We start from the raw sequence: 16,093 nt of genomic DNA, 5'->3' as shown, positions 1-16,093 counted from the left end.
ATTAGTATCGACATAATAATGATAAACTGTGTCTCTTAAAGGAAATACGCCTTCTAGTTTTCTAATGTACACATCAATTTTCTTTTTTCCGTCCTCACTCACACAACCACATATTGACCAAATCATACTGTTTAAGAAACAATATATTTTATTTATAATTTATAAAATTGTAAGTGCATAAATTATTTTATTTTATTTATGGTAAAATTATTAAATAATTGTTATATTTTGACAATAAATAATTAACATAGTTAATAATACGTACCAAAAAATAAACCAAATCTTAATTAAAAACTTGTATTGGATATCGTTTAACTCATTAGGAATTTTATTAGCTAAATCGTGAAAGGTGCAGCTCTCTAATAACTTACACAAAGATATTATACAATTTTGATCCGTTAAAGAAACTATTTCAATACAGTTTAACTTTTTGAACATAAGCAAATCATCAACGTAATGTTCAAAATTAAGTTTTATCTAAAATTATAATTTTTCAAAATAAATAAAAAACTTTTAATTATCAATAAATAAATCAATTACTTCATCTTTAAATAGCTTAAATTTGCAACTATCCAACCATGAGTTGACATATAATCGCCATTCATAATCGTCATGATTGTTATGAACAATACCACATTTCGAAATAATTGCAGGAGATGCAACTTTTAAATCTTCTACTTCGAAAAGAAAAGATACCTAGGATAATTTAAACATATTTTATAAGCAAAAAAAAGTTGTTGCAACGTGTAAAATATGTAAGTTAATTTTCTATCATAACCTACGTGTTAAGTGTATAGAGTTCTCATATATTACAATATTATAATTGCCTTGATATGTAAGATGTATTGAAAGACTTAGTATATGTAAGTAGGTATATTATTTGTAAATTAAAGATATGTACCTTATAAAAAGTACAAAAGATGTAGATGTATTCAAACATTTTGAATTTAAAAGATAAATAAAAATATGAAATGTATCAAAACGTATGGACTATAAGTCAAAGACACGAAAACGCATTTAAAGGTTACAAAAAATACATACTAAAAAATTCATTATCTTACTTATCTAGTAAAAATATAAAAAGAATATTAAAACTTGAGTATTTAGTTGTAGTTTTATGTTATTTATTAGATGGACGTTGATTAAAATCACCGTAACATCACCAATAATTACTCTAAATTTATCAGAAGTAATATTGATATATTCTCATGAGAATAAATCATTAAATTTGATGTTTTTAAAAGAGTTTTTTCAAAATATGAATAATGAGTAGGTATAAATCATATAATTATGTATAAAAATAAGGTATAATAATGGATATGTAAAAACATATACTTATAATGGAATATAAAAAGATATTTATAACAAAACTTACATTATTTTAAGTATATTTAATATTTCAATTTAGTCGAATTTAGTAAATTTTTATCAATAAAAAAATGTATTTATATATTAATAATTATAATTTCTAAGTGGTAAAATTATAATATAATATAATATAATATAATTACTTGTTTTGGTATTGAAATACGTTCCCCGTTTTCTAAAATTAAAATTTTAGTATCATCCATTATAGAACTCATATTTTCAATCCAACGACTATCGATTGGTCCATCTAATATCACCCATTTTTCTTCTAATCCATTATCTATTTGAAATATTTATAAATATAATTTAATATCTTATTGAAATTTGTGTACATATCAAAATGTTACATGATTATGCTAAGAAAAAAACTGTAAAAATATTATCTATAGAATTTTCTATCAAACGAGTCTTAAGTTGTATACATTAAATTTATAAATATAACTATAACTACAATGAAGTATAGTTTGTAATAATTACCAGAACAAATTTTACGTGCAATTGACGAAAAAATTCCATCCACCCATTCATGTGTAGCATGATCATATTTACCATATAGTTCTTCTATAGTTAATGTTGTTGGATTTAAAACATAATCCTAAATGATTGGTGTGGTATTATTATTTATTCAAAAATATTTTTTAAATAGATATTAAAGTGGTGACTAAAATAATTTTATCTTGGGTAGGTACCTACTGCAAAATAAATTTAATGTTTAAATATTTAAGGTAGATTGGAAATTTGAAATATTAAAATATTTTTTTAAATTAATTTGATTTGTATTTTGTATTAGTTTGACGTATTGATTTTATAATAATAGTGCTATTATAATATATTTAATGGTTTTATACAAAGATTTATATTTATTAATACTTATAATTTCTATTATTAGTATATTACTTACAATGACTGTTTCGAAGGAATTGATTTGTTCACTTTTTAGTAAGATTAATGTATCCCTTAGTGTTTTCCAAGTGATGCTTTTAGCTGCTCCAGAATTTCCTATTATTATAACAGAAGATCTATAAGATTTTATTTCGTATAACTGAACAATTTTTAAAACAGCAGAATCGGTTGGCTGGAGATTGTTTTTCAACATACTACGTTTTATTGCATCTATTAAAACTTCATATTTTATTTCAGGTGGAGTTATATCAGGAAATAAATTATTTATCATATCCGTAAATATTGATAAATATTCTTTATTTATATTTGTTAAAATCGTTTTATGGATTGCTAGTAAGATAATCTAAAAATAATATGTTATTAAAATATACCTAATATAGACAATAGCTGCGTGTAAAATAAAATAAACCTCATTATCTGGTACTTCCGTGTTTGTCTGTTTATAATTTCCAGCATATTTTATTAATCCAATTAAACTCCGAAGTCCGTATTCAAAATAGTTTTGTTTATTTAGTATCTGTTTGCAGAGTGAATATAGAATGAATATCTTGTTACCTAATGTCTTAGCATCTTTAAATCCTTCACTAAAAAGAATTGTTTCAGCGATTAGTTTAGTGTCTGGGACTATCATAGACACGGAACGAAACATTGATTTAAAGTTGTCTGGTAAGTAAGAATAATTTTCATAATTTGGGCACGCTGTGATAAATATACCACAAGTTGGCACTAAAGTAACAGTCCTGTTTTCAATGACTAATGTTTTTTAGATCTGCAGACAAAGCCGAAAATATAGACGATATTTGCTGTGTAATAGAAGACAAAACTTCGATTTTTATTTGTTGAATTTCATCAAAACAACCCCAAGCTCCTTGTTGCACAAGTCCTTTAATGGGGAAAAATATAATATAAATTGTGATGAAAGTAGGTTTAAATTATCAGAAAATGTATTAATAAAATTAATATTCACCTAAGAAAATGCGACATATGCTCTTGTAGTCTAGACTTTTAGAGCAGTTTATGATTATAACAAATTGAGCCAAATGTTTTCCTAAATCTTTTACAGTTTCGGTTTTACCCGTATACGTTGAACCGTTAAGGTTTCCTCCAAGATGCATATGTAAAGCTGTAGTCAATGTTAAGTAACATCTATCAGTTAAAGGAGTGATAGCTAATCTTCCGGAGTTGCCTAAGTACTCATATCCGTATAATTGTTTACTATTAGTTTGTCTTATGAAAATATCGTTTGATTTTTTATCACAGTAAAATCGTAATTGAGACATCCATTCAAATGCAGAAATGTCCATACAATCTAAAAAAAAATTATTTCTTATCAAATGACGATTATTAATGTTAAATAATAATTCAAAAACAATATTTAAATATAGCATACTTGATCTGTACATATATTCAACTACATCTCTACCGTGTATCTCTATTATGATCAAAGCCACGACTTTTAATCTTTCAGTACTGGTTAAATCACTTCGGATTACTTTGGAGAGCTTTGACAAAATATTTTTTTGTTTCTTATACATTTTTTTTAAAGGATACTTGTGTTTTAAATGTCTGGATTGTATTAATGCTCGGGTACAATCGGCGGTCCACTGAATCTAAATTATATTTTACATTTGAATAATGATTTTTTTGTGTTTACTTTATTCGTTTTGATTTACTTGAGATGCTACAATACATAATTGTCCTGGCCATTCCAATATCCACTTGTCACGAGTTTTCAGATTTTTCATTAGTGACAATTTTACTTGCTTTAATGTTTGTTTTAGGCAAACGCGCATTCCATCTTCTATAATTTTGTAAGACATATTAAGTTTTTATACTCATTTATGTTTATTATACATTTTTTTTCGAATATAATAATGTTATATTTTATTTATTTACCTATCGAATTTAGCCAAATTTCTGCTGGTCCATCACATGTCACTGCTTGATTCCAGTCTACATACTCTCCATCTTTAGAAAACATACCTTGTGCTTCTTTTTTTTTGGCTGTTATTTGTCTAAAAATATTAAGTAATATTCATATTATTTATAATATTAAATTGCAGTGGTATGCAGTGGTAACTTACAAGAATTTTAATGCTATGGACATTAGTAAAAAGTTTTTTTTAAATGAGGTTGTAAAGATTCAGGATTTTTAGAGTTTCCTAGTATTTCTAATAATTCGCAATTTGATATAAAATAAAATCTAGGGAATACGTGACGTTTTGATTCCATATACACTTCTAAAGCTCTCTGTATGACTTCCAAGCGGTAATTCATCGTATTTAAATGTTTGAATAAAGCTTTAAAAATATAAACATTGTAACTTTATTTGTATTAATTTCGAAATTTTGAATTCATCATCATAAATAAACACACTTAAAAAACAACAACATACATTTAGAATAACATGCTCTGAATAAATTATTTTCTTTATACATCTGTATGGTTATTTCTTTCCATTCTTCTGTTAAAATATCATAGTCAATGCTTTCAATTGGCATTTTTTGTCGTATATCATCTCCCATAAATATATTCTAAATAATCGAAGATAAAAAAAAATATATAATAAAGTGTATAGTATACAATTATCATATAAAATAAAAATAAATATTTACTTCTAAATAAATATGCTGTCGTTGAACTGATAGAATAATTTCTAAAACTTCCATGATTAGACCTAAAGATTTTTCCAAAAAATCTGCCTCATTTAGAAAAACAGAAATATATCTACAAACATAATTTATTAGAAAATATTATTATAAGCACGAAGGGTTGTAGTTTTTTATTATCTACTTTGATGCCTTGATTGTACATAGTTGCACAAGATGATCTTCTAATAGTTGAAAAATATCATCATTCACTTTTACATAGTAAATACCTTTATCTTTGTAGGGTTCTAAGTGTAGAATTTTAATGGACCATATTTCTTTTATATTTTGAATAGCCTTAGAACAAAAAGAAATATAATTTAAAACATGCTTTTATTATTATTATTATTTTTTGAAAATGAAATACATTATCTAAATCTAGTTCTGTTGTTGATTTTCTTGATACATCACTAATTTGTTTACTGTAATTTTGAATTTTTATTTCCACTAATTTTTCTAACGTAAAATCAGTACTTTTCTCGATTAAATTTCTAATAAATTACACAAATTAAAATTTTTTTTTTTTTGATATATGATTTACTTTTTTTTTGAAAATTTAATACTTACTCATTTATGATGTTTCGTACTTCGTCCCAATGTCTATCTTTCATTGCTGGATTTTTTAAATCATCAACCACCGGTAATAGTTTACAAAAGTCATCAATATTATTACGAGTGGTTTCTATTATCTCCCATTTTTTATTTTTTAATTCATTAACCAAAGTATTAAATTTATTAAGAAATGCGTTCACAGTTACTTTTAAATCGGAAACTTGTACATGCGAAAATAGTTCCTGTTTATAGTCTTTCCAAATTTCATCCCACGTATTGACTAGTTTCCAAACTGAATGTAAAACTAATATTTCCTTTAAAAAGTATTGAAAATAATTGAATTTATTAAAAAAGATGTGACAAATTAGATACTTATAAATAATTAAAGTATACAGGAAACATTATAAATTAATAAAAGTAAATATTTAAGATTAATAAGTGATAAATTAAATGAATTGATATATTTAATATAATTTCTTACTTCCTGGAGTTTTTCAATTTCAATTAAATGAATACATTTTATTTCAAATATAGCAAGATCAGCGTTTAATTGTCTTTCTTCGGTTTTTAATATTTCCAATTTATTTTGTATTTGTTCAATATACATTAAAGCATCTTAAAAATAATTTAATACAGCATTATTAATGCGCATATTTATAATAAATACTCAGTAAATATACAGTATTAAATATTTCTTCTTTTTTTTTTCAAACCACTTGGTAACGCGATTGTTCGGCTATTAAGTATTAAACGATTACATAAAAAAATAGAGTTCTAATTGAAATATTAATATAAAGATTTAATTTTATGATGAACAGTAAATTTAAAATAAATCTATATGAATGTTTAAAAAAAGATAGTGTTGACTTATTTATTTTTAAATTAATATTATTTTTCTATTTACCATTTGATTTCCATTTTGTAGAAATTGGTGTGGTTTCTAAAAATGTTTGTAATAGATCTTTAGCTTTTAATTTTAAGTTCATTTGTGTTTTCTCTAACGATTTCAAAAAATCATTTTGTTTTTTTTTTAACATTATTTCTGCATCTTCAAGAGTGTTCTTGTACACATTCCAAACGTGAAATAATTTTTCATATTTAATTTGTATTATTTCTGGCATTCGTATATTATTCATTTCTAAAATAAAATTTAAATCAATTTTTAAAATATGATTATTTAAATATAACACTTATTGCTTATTTCTAAAATCAAATCATTTTTAATAATCATTCTTATAGTTGTACGTACCTAATACTTGAACATTATCAGAAATTAATGTAAATTCCTTAGCTTTATCATCGTACTCTAAAACTATTCTTTTTCGTAATTCAACGAATGAAATCATTTCAGTTAAATTTTTTGGTGGCGTCATCACTCTATAAAAATAGCAAACACTTATCAAATTTTATCAATACGGGACTATTATTTAATTTTAATATACTGAAGACTGTTAATTTTTATGTATCGATAAAATCCTTCTATAAGATTTGTCGTCATTTCAAGAAGAAGATCGGAAAAATGATTCCTCCATTCATCACAATGTTTGATAATGTCATCTTTTAATATGTTAGTCTGTATCAGAAAATGAGATACTTGGGCAACTGGTTTAATGCGAGATATTTTATGTTTATAAATTGAATATCTGTAAATTTAAATAAATTTAATATCATGTTGATTTAAAAAAGCCTTTTAAAATAATAACTATGATTTACTGAGTCATATCCTGATTGAAGTGTATTGCTGAAGAATTGAAAGTCTTATATTTTTCAAAAAACAATTTTTTATTTATTGACCATATGTTTTTAAACACTAAGAACTCATGCATATAATGCCTTAATTGTCTTAAAGCATTTATAGTAGCTATGAATGTAAAATACATTGAAAGCATTTTTAAATTAATAAATAAACTAAAATATTGTTTTATTTACCTATATTATATTTTTCTTGCAATTTGATACATATCCAATCTTTGGAAATTTCATCTTCATACGGAATCCAATTATTTCTCGATAATTGGAATATATGATTTAATCTTGGTAATAACTTAACAGCCATTAATAAGTCTGTTAAAAAGTTCGCTGAGAACGATAGAATCTCTAATTGACTCGCTAAGTATTTAATCTATTGACAAAAATTGATTAGTATTATTAATTATACATTTTTTAGTTTTTTATTTTATTTAATTAAGATTACCTTATTATCTTTTAAGCTCACGTGAATAAGTATTACTGGTGTTGGACCTGAACCATCACCGACACTTAGTTCTAAAATATTTTCTAACGAACATTGACAGTTGAGTATCAATGCTTTGCATATAAGGCTGTCTATTTTCTCCACATAATGTGTCCAATAAACCATGAGCTAAAAATAATGAGAATTCATTATACTTCAAATATAATAAATGGTAGTGTATAACTATATTATTATATACATTATTAATATATTCCTTAAAATCTTCATATATGACCATTATGTATTGAATAATGAGGTTGTAATTATCAGAAATTTTTACTATAGTTTTACTTCTGAAACATTTTAAAACACCACAATAAAATTATTATGTGAATGGACATTTTTTTTTTTACTAAGCCAATTTATTATACAGTGTAATTCTTTAATAATAAGTATTCATTATTTTAAAAAGTATTAACTATATTTTATCATAGTTATGTTTAAGTTTTTATATATTTTTTTTTTATGATAACATACATTTTTGAATTTCACATTTTGAAGTGAAAAATATTTTTGAACATTTTTAAATAGAAAAAACTAGAATTCGAACGAGTAATTGATTATTGTTATTAGTACTTGAAGTTTAGATAAGCGAAGAAATGGACCAACATTTTGTGTTTAACTAATTTATATTACTTCGCCGACTACCTAAATGTTAAATAATTATAAATTATACCAAATAAACTAATTGCTTGGATTTCGATTTTTATTTAGAAATATTATCAGAAAAAAATTTTACAAAAAAATATACAAATGTGATTAAAAAAAAAAATAAAAAAAAAATATTATCGTTTTTTTATTTTCAAATAATTTTTCTTGTAATGACTTAAATTGTTTTAAAAAGTATTACCTAAAACGTTAATAGTTTTTTATATAGTCAATATTTACTGTTCAATGAATCAATTAATACCTATGTATAAACATATTTTTAATTTGATTTACATATATATTATTATATACACGAATTGTATGTAAAAAAATAATATTCAATATTCATACTTGATTATTTCAATATTTCTTTTTAGTTCTTTCAATTCCATAACTTGCACTTGGTTTATTTTAAAAAGGGTCAAATTTGCTATTTCTTCAGAAACTTTTAAAATTTCTATATTACAATATTTATATTTATCTACACAATATTGAACCTGAAAGAGTTACACGTTAATTTATTCTATTAATGTTTTTTCTGAAAATTTACTTTACCGATTCTAATTCATTAAAACAATCAAGTAAATAATTGTCAATATCTATTTGTTTCCATGAATAAGATTGAGTCATTGGTAATATAATTTTATTGCACATCTCTATTGATTCGCTGAATAATAGCATTTCTTGCTCGGATAAACCTATATTACGCATGAATTTATACTTAATAATGAGTTTAAAATAAATTTTAAACTTTTTTACTAGAGTATTTATCGTTAGATATTTTTAAAATATAATGAGATAAAAAGCTTAATTACAAGAATCAAACAAAATAACAGATACATTTTTTATATTTTATACGAGTTTTTAATTTAAAATAAAAAAATTCAAAATATTATACAGAAATTTTTTCTTTATAGTTTTTACCTCAATATTCTATACATATTTATTGAATATACCAATTAATTAACTATACATTTTATGACTTTATGTACAAAAAATGTAATTAATAAAATAATTATAGTGCGTTATTGGTACTGTAAAAACATATATCAATTAATTAGTGATTATAGTCAGTTATTAAAAATTGGTATAACATTGTGATTACGTTTACTTTGTGTTAACAGATTTATTGTTCAAAACTTTCTTGAATATTAAACAAGAAAAAATGGATATTAATAATAAAATAAAAACGGGAAAAAATATTGTTTGGTCAATTTTTCAAACAAATTATTGTGGTCAAAAGGAATTTTTGGTGATTTTTAAGAGCATTTTAGAGAGAGTTTAAGTTTTAGATACTATACAGTATACATTTCTATATCGAATTAACTTGAATTTGATATTTTAGATTCAAAACCATTGTATTTTCTCAAACTTAGTAAATTACTAGGCTTCATGTCTATCAAGACTTTCTTCAAATAAACCATGTTGATTGGCATGGCGTATTGTATAGGCAATATAGGTACATTACAGTGTAGAATTTTAGAATATTATAAAAATGTTAAATAAATTGACTGAAGTTGGGTAGTTTAATCGAAACTACTTTTTATATTTATATTTTGTTTAATAATTTTATTACATATTTGTTTAACCTAAGGGTTTTTTTTGTATCTTAAACTATTAAAGAGGGTTTATAATAACTATATAGTAACGTATTATTAGCATTAAAAAAAAAAAATCACTAATCAGATATGGACTTATAATCATTTGACACCTATGATACATTATTTTTGTTTTAGGGGTGGCAACTGAAATGAAATTTTTGAATACTAGTAAAGCAGTTATTTTAATACGATTTTTTCAGTCAAAATTTATAACAATACAGAATATAATTTGAAAACTAATATGAAAATATTATAAATTAACTCGTACTAATATAATAATATATAGTTTTCATAAAAAATTAGTTTATCTCATTTAAATATTATATCACATCTTATGTTCAATACTTAAGTATAAAATTAATCTAAAATAAAAATACCAGCTATTAAAATATTGTAGTCGTTAACTATTTTTGATGCATTTCGATGGAGTCGCATTATTTTTGTTGCATTTGTGACGATGTTATTTGATGTCAGTATATTTTTGAAGCCAATCAACGACCAATATTCTATTTCAGTTAACAGTTCAAATGCATCACTAATAAGAAATAAATATGTGTTTACATGGTTAAATTTTTTTTTAAATATTTGTAAAAATACCAGTCCATGTTAATCGTTAAATTCCAAAATTGATCATTTTGATTTCCTACTAAAATATATTTATCTAGTTTTTTCTCATAGTTTATATTTGATTGACTATTCCATGATTTAATCGTGTTAATTAATAATTCTTGATAGGCGATTGAATAATTTTTGTATAACTCATGGAGTTTTTTACTATTTGAACATGGTAATAACCAAGGACGTTCTGATATCATCTGAAATGTTTATGATTAAAAATGTTTTAAATTAAAAACCTAATTAAAACATTGAAAGAAATAATTACAGTAAATAAGTAATGATATTTTAAAAATGTTATTCCCTCCATCCGACCATCCGAACTTAGTTGGTATATATACCTACTATAAAGATTGATTAAAACTGTCAAAATATTTTAAAGACAGTCATTTAATAAGAGATAAATTTTTAATATTTCGTTTGTATAAATCAGATGCAGCGTTTTCAATTTCATTATACGTTTTTAACTATAATAATTTGTTTTTAATAATTTTATTGGTTATAATATAAACACGGGTTCTTACATTTTTTAGCGTCTCAATTCTTTTATATTCGGTCATGGCGGTTATGCAGATACCCGAATATTTGATCATAAAAGATGGTATTTTGTAACTGTTGTCCGTGTAAAATTGCATAGCTAATGATATATCATCGATTAACATGGCGTAGATATCGTTTGTTTTCTTTTGAAAATGGGGCTTCAGCTGTGGCCAATTAGAAAAATAATTCAAGCTCTGTAAAACATTCAAAGCCTCCTCGATGTTACATGTAATGTTCATCGCATCATTTAACAGCTGTTCCACTATATCGCATAATTCTTTTACTTCGTTTTTGAATCTAACATAATCCAATAAAACGTTTTTACGCGGATTAGACCGGGGTGTAAAGCGTTGATGGGAAATAGATTAGTATGCGATCTGAAATCTTACTCGAGTTCATATTGATACCAATCAGTGATATTTACGTTGAATATTAAGTTTTGGACATTCTCCAAATTGCTTATCAATTTGTTAAATTTTAACTCTATGGATTCCATGACTTTTTCGAACTCTAATCCCTTGGTAAATGAAAATTTTGGTTTTGGTATTGGGTGTTTTCCGTCCATCCTACAAATAGAAGAATGTTGACATAGAAAGTGTTTTACCACGAGAGATTAAATATATTTAATAATAGATAGGTTTAATATTGGTAATAGAGTTGACCGCTAAAACATACATTCAATAATTAAATTTAAAAATATTTTGATTTAAATATATATATATATGTTTATTGTATACTATAACTTATACGAGTAAATATATAAACTTAGGTACCTTTTAAATAAAATAATTGATTTGCATATATAATTAACATCTCTGCAGCGATCCAAAAACAAATGAACGTCTTTAGTTTCGACCGAACAGTGTCCGTCATTTTTAGAGTTATAAATTTCAATTACCTACAAAATATTTTGTTGCACAATCAAACAGTTGTTAAAACATAGAAAATGAATCGTTGTTTTTACTTTAGTGTATATTGAAATAAAATTTTCACAACAATCTATCGAAATTTGCAGTTTATTTAAAACACTTTCCATATTACCAGAGAATAGTTCCGAAATTTTTATGGTTTTTCGACAAATGTACACAATTTGATTTCCTAGATATTCGTACAAACGACTTATGTCGGACCTAATGTTTATTTTAAATTAATTCGTTACATTTAATTATTACATTGTAATAACATGATGCTTTACCATTTGTTGTAGTACTGCGATTCTTCAAAAATAAAAATAAATTTAACAAATATGTCTGGCAATCTTGGTAATATATCATTTGGTGATTTTACATCGTATAAGCTCATGATTGGGTCCCATAAAATTTGTAAGTAATTCAGATTGGATTTGGCTTCTACTTTGGCTACCTGTATATTAAATGTAAATTATAGATTAATAAATGGACTTATTAGGTATAGTTAATTGAATTGACCGTTGATATATTCGGTAATAATACTATTTACCTTTGTACTCATTTGATAAAAGCAATCAAATTTATACAATTTTTGAACTATTGTTTAACAAAAGTTAAGTTTGGTGTTATATTATTGTTTTTATTTTAATATGTTTTGTTTTTTTTGTACATTTGTTAATAAAATAATTAAAACTTTTGATCATAGAAGCCGAGTTTTTAAAGTTTAATTCAATTCAATTCAAAAAAATGAAGTTATAAATTTATTTTCAAATTAAATATTCAAATTTTTATTGAAAAGTTTGAGCAATAAAGTGGAGTTTTTATTTTTTCCATTATTATTAACGGTATTTTATCAAATTTAATAATAAATTATAGAATTAAGAATGACTTTTGAAAATAAAGAAATTACGTTTTTTGATATTATTAATATATAGATATTATTAACATAGTAGGCATTAGATAAATCTTATAACTTTTGAATTAATGATTTTTAACAAATTTTTAAAACCTCACTTTAATCAATATTTACTTACCTTAATTTCATTCATAGCGTTGTTGAACGAATGGACAAGTATTGATTGATGTTGATTTAATATTGTAAGAATTTCTTCAACACTTTTATAACTTAATAAAGTAGTTATAAACCGTAAATTTCTTACTGTATTAAAAACATATAATAAATGTTTAAAAATTTATTGTTAATTTATGTTATATTTAGGTTTGAGTAAAAATTGTTAACAATTGTGTTTCTTTAATATAAAAAAAATTATATTTGCTTTAAATATTTATATTATTTATAATATTTTAAAAAAATTTTTTAACTTGTAAAAATAAAATAAAAAAATGAATGTTATTTTATTTTGATATTTATACAAACAATTATCTGTGTAAGATTTATTATGAATTGTTTTATTATTATTCATCTTTTAAAATTTTGTAGTGTATTAGTGTAATATATATTTCTTTATGTTATATAACATAAATAAATAAATTCAAATTTATCAATTTGTAATATGAAATATAAAAATTATGTTTTACTCACGTCTAGTTTTCCAATAATTTATTTCATCAATAATATGTTCCATCATATATTCACATTTGGTAGGCACTCTTTCAGTGTCCATTAAGCATGTTTGAATTTCTAAAGTATATACGTTTAAAATATCTAAAACACAATTAATAGTACATACTACTACTGTAACTGGTTGTATGATATAAACATATTATTCATAATTAATGTTTAAAAAAATAAAAATTTAAATGTTGATTTTAAATAGTTTTGCACTTCAATATATACAATATACATGTATATATATTATAACTATTACCTAATAATTGAGATTGAAATAATAATTATTTATTAATAACTATAAAGTGTATATAATTAAAACTAAATAAAGATTTAATATTGTTAATAAGTGATGATATATTAAAAGTTTAAATTAAAAGACAATAATTAAAATTCATAAATATTAAATCATGTAAAATAATTGATTATTTTTTAATTTTTATATACCTGTCTTTAATATTTTTTAATGCGGATAGAGAATAAGCATTACTAAAAAAATTATCAATTAATTAACTTGGAGTATGATTCAAACATTTTAAAAATTGTGTTATAACGAATTTTTGCAGTAAATTATTTTATAATAATATTAATAATATAACGACTGATGTACCTATATTTGTTAATACATTAATAACACTATGCGTTGAATTTATGATAAAATTATAAAAGTACTACATATTAAATAGATAATTTAAAAATAACTAAAAAATGGTTATTATTTAATTTAAGTGATTTATACCTATATTTTAATAACTTATTCTATACATTTTATATTTTTTTAATTTTTGTATTTGTATTATAATGTATTAAAACTAACTTTCTAGAACTTTAAGGGTTTCTTCACTGACACTTTTAGAAGTTTCATCAAATTTTCCAACTATCGTCGGAATGTAAATACTAGGCATTCCTAAGAATTTATATCTTAATGAACATAATTCTTGGATAACTGCTCTGTATTGTTCGAAAAATTGATCTTTTTCACCTAATAAATGTGAATTAAAGAAAAAATATTTTTACCATTTTTAATTTTCAATAACCAATAATGGGTGAATAGCAAAAGCTTATAAAACAATATATAAAAATAAAACACGTCGTTTGATACATTTATTTTATAAAAATAAAGGATACTGGCTGACCAAGAAAATATAAAGGGAGAATACAAAGAATCTAATAATAGAAACATTGTTTTCTCCACTTGTGTGTCTATTTTTCCGAATGAAATCAATTTTAAGAAATTAGAATTGTTCAGATGTGTGTGTTCGCCATTGGTCGTTTTTAAAAACCACATTATAGAATCCGTACGAGCATCGGGTATGCAAAAAGTGGCTTTAAGTATGTCGTTTTCATAAAACAAACAAATCATTTGTCGATCCGTACTAACAAATTCTTCAATGCTGGATATTATGTCAGCGGACCAATCACATTTATTTAAATACGGGAGAAATGTACAAGCCTTGATACGATTTACCTGGAATTAATTGCATAAAATACATTATATTGACTTTTTTTCTTAATTACATTAAAAAATAGATATAAATATAATATAATATAATAAAAAATACTTATTTATAGTAAGTGATAAATGATAATTAATTTGTAAGATGAAATTATTTTTCAAATTAAAAATGTATATTATTTTAGGTATTTAAACAAAATGTAATTCTTTTGGGTAGTGAGTAACCTAACTTAAGCTCAAGGGTGGGGGGTATTTACCTTATTACCCCCCCTCTGGATTCGACACTGTATCTACTCGTAAATAATTTTAAATAATAAGTAATTTAATAAAATATTATATTGAAGGTTAAAATATATAGTCAAACTTAGGTTATTTGATTTCACCATTTTACAAAACAAGTTTAATATATTAATATAAAATGTTCTGTATTTAGCATAAACAAAAAACCTGAGCGCAAAGTCTTAAATTCAGCTTAAATTTTCGTTGCTATAATCAAGTTTTGTATTTGATCGATTCTAATAAATTGAATATAGTTTGTAAAATTTTGTGTAATATTAAATAAATCTATAATTACGAGTTTTTTTATCGTAGACGAATCCATTTTATCTTCCTGTTCAGTCATATTGCTGAAATTTACACTATGATGATCAAATATAAAAATAGAAGAATAACTACTTGTGCTGTACTAGTAAACACTAAAGCTTACATTTTACTATAGTTGGCTATGTATAGTGTAAATTCGGTAGCTGCATTATTGTTTGTTACCATAGACACCTATTGAATTTATGTTATTGAAACTTAGGTGTATTATTATCCATAGTGATGATCAATGAGTCATGCCGTTAAACGTATGGTTATTTAATTTAGAAAAATGCTCAAACAATTTTTAAGACTTTCACTATTTAATATTTATTAATAAATGATAAATAAATAAATTTATATTAAACAACATAAATAATGTGATATTTTCTCGTAAGATACGTTAAGAATTATTAAAGCGTGCATGTATTATGTACTTATGTAGTTTTAATGTTTCATACACAGTGAGTTC

At 23.3% G+C, this 16,093-nt stretch overlaps 1 protein-coding gene across 1 annotated transcript; it reads right to left on the bottom strand.

The window, feature by feature from the left end:
* Positions 1 to 18: 18 nt before the first annotated feature.
* Positions 19 to 15,664, bottom strand: LOC112603673 (dynein heavy chain 2, axonemal-like; the record flags this gene model as incomplete). Its single annotated transcript, XM_025352361.1, is given in 42 exon segments — positions 19 to 127; positions 266 to 477; positions 541 to 696; positions 1,512 to 1,648; positions 1,846 to 1,963; positions 2,270 to 2,614; positions 2,681 to 3,034; positions 3,036 to 3,154; positions 3,239 to 3,580; positions 3,662 to 3,881; positions 3,945 to 4,072; positions 4,168 to 4,270; positions 4,272 to 4,286; positions 4,356 to 4,394; positions 4,396 to 4,571; positions 4,667 to 4,805; positions 4,887 to 4,998; positions 5,065 to 5,216; positions 5,287 to 5,410; positions 5,487 to 5,785; positions 5,953 to 6,086; positions 6,376 to 6,609; positions 6,721 to 6,848; positions 6,914 to 7,114; positions 7,185 to 7,332; positions 7,401 to 7,593; positions 7,666 to 7,833; positions 7,904 to 7,997; positions 8,752 to 8,849; positions 8,908 to 9,050; positions 10,331 to 10,488; positions 10,551 to 10,768; positions 11,093 to 11,405; positions 11,498 to 11,674; positions 11,942 to 12,006; positions 12,073 to 12,238; positions 12,304 to 12,470; positions 13,051 to 13,175; positions 13,560 to 13,682; positions 14,404 to 14,568; positions 14,889 to 15,054; positions 15,617 to 15,664. Coding segments are annotated over 42 exon segments (6,831 nt in total), but the record flags the coding sequence as incomplete, so codon positions are not given.
* Positions 15,665 to 16,093: the final 429 nt, after the last annotated feature.

Source organism: Melanaphis sacchari, unplaced genomic scaffold, assembly GCF_002803265.2.
Source record: "Melanaphis sacchari strain LSU unplaced genomic scaffold, SCAv2.0 Contig10_pilon_pilon, whole genome shotgun sequence".
Lineage (NCBI taxonomy): Eukaryota > Metazoa > Arthropoda > Insecta > Hemiptera > Aphididae > Melanaphis > Melanaphis sacchari.
Note: the sequence above shows the minus strand (reverse complement) of the source record. Positions and strands in the feature narration are given on the sequence as shown.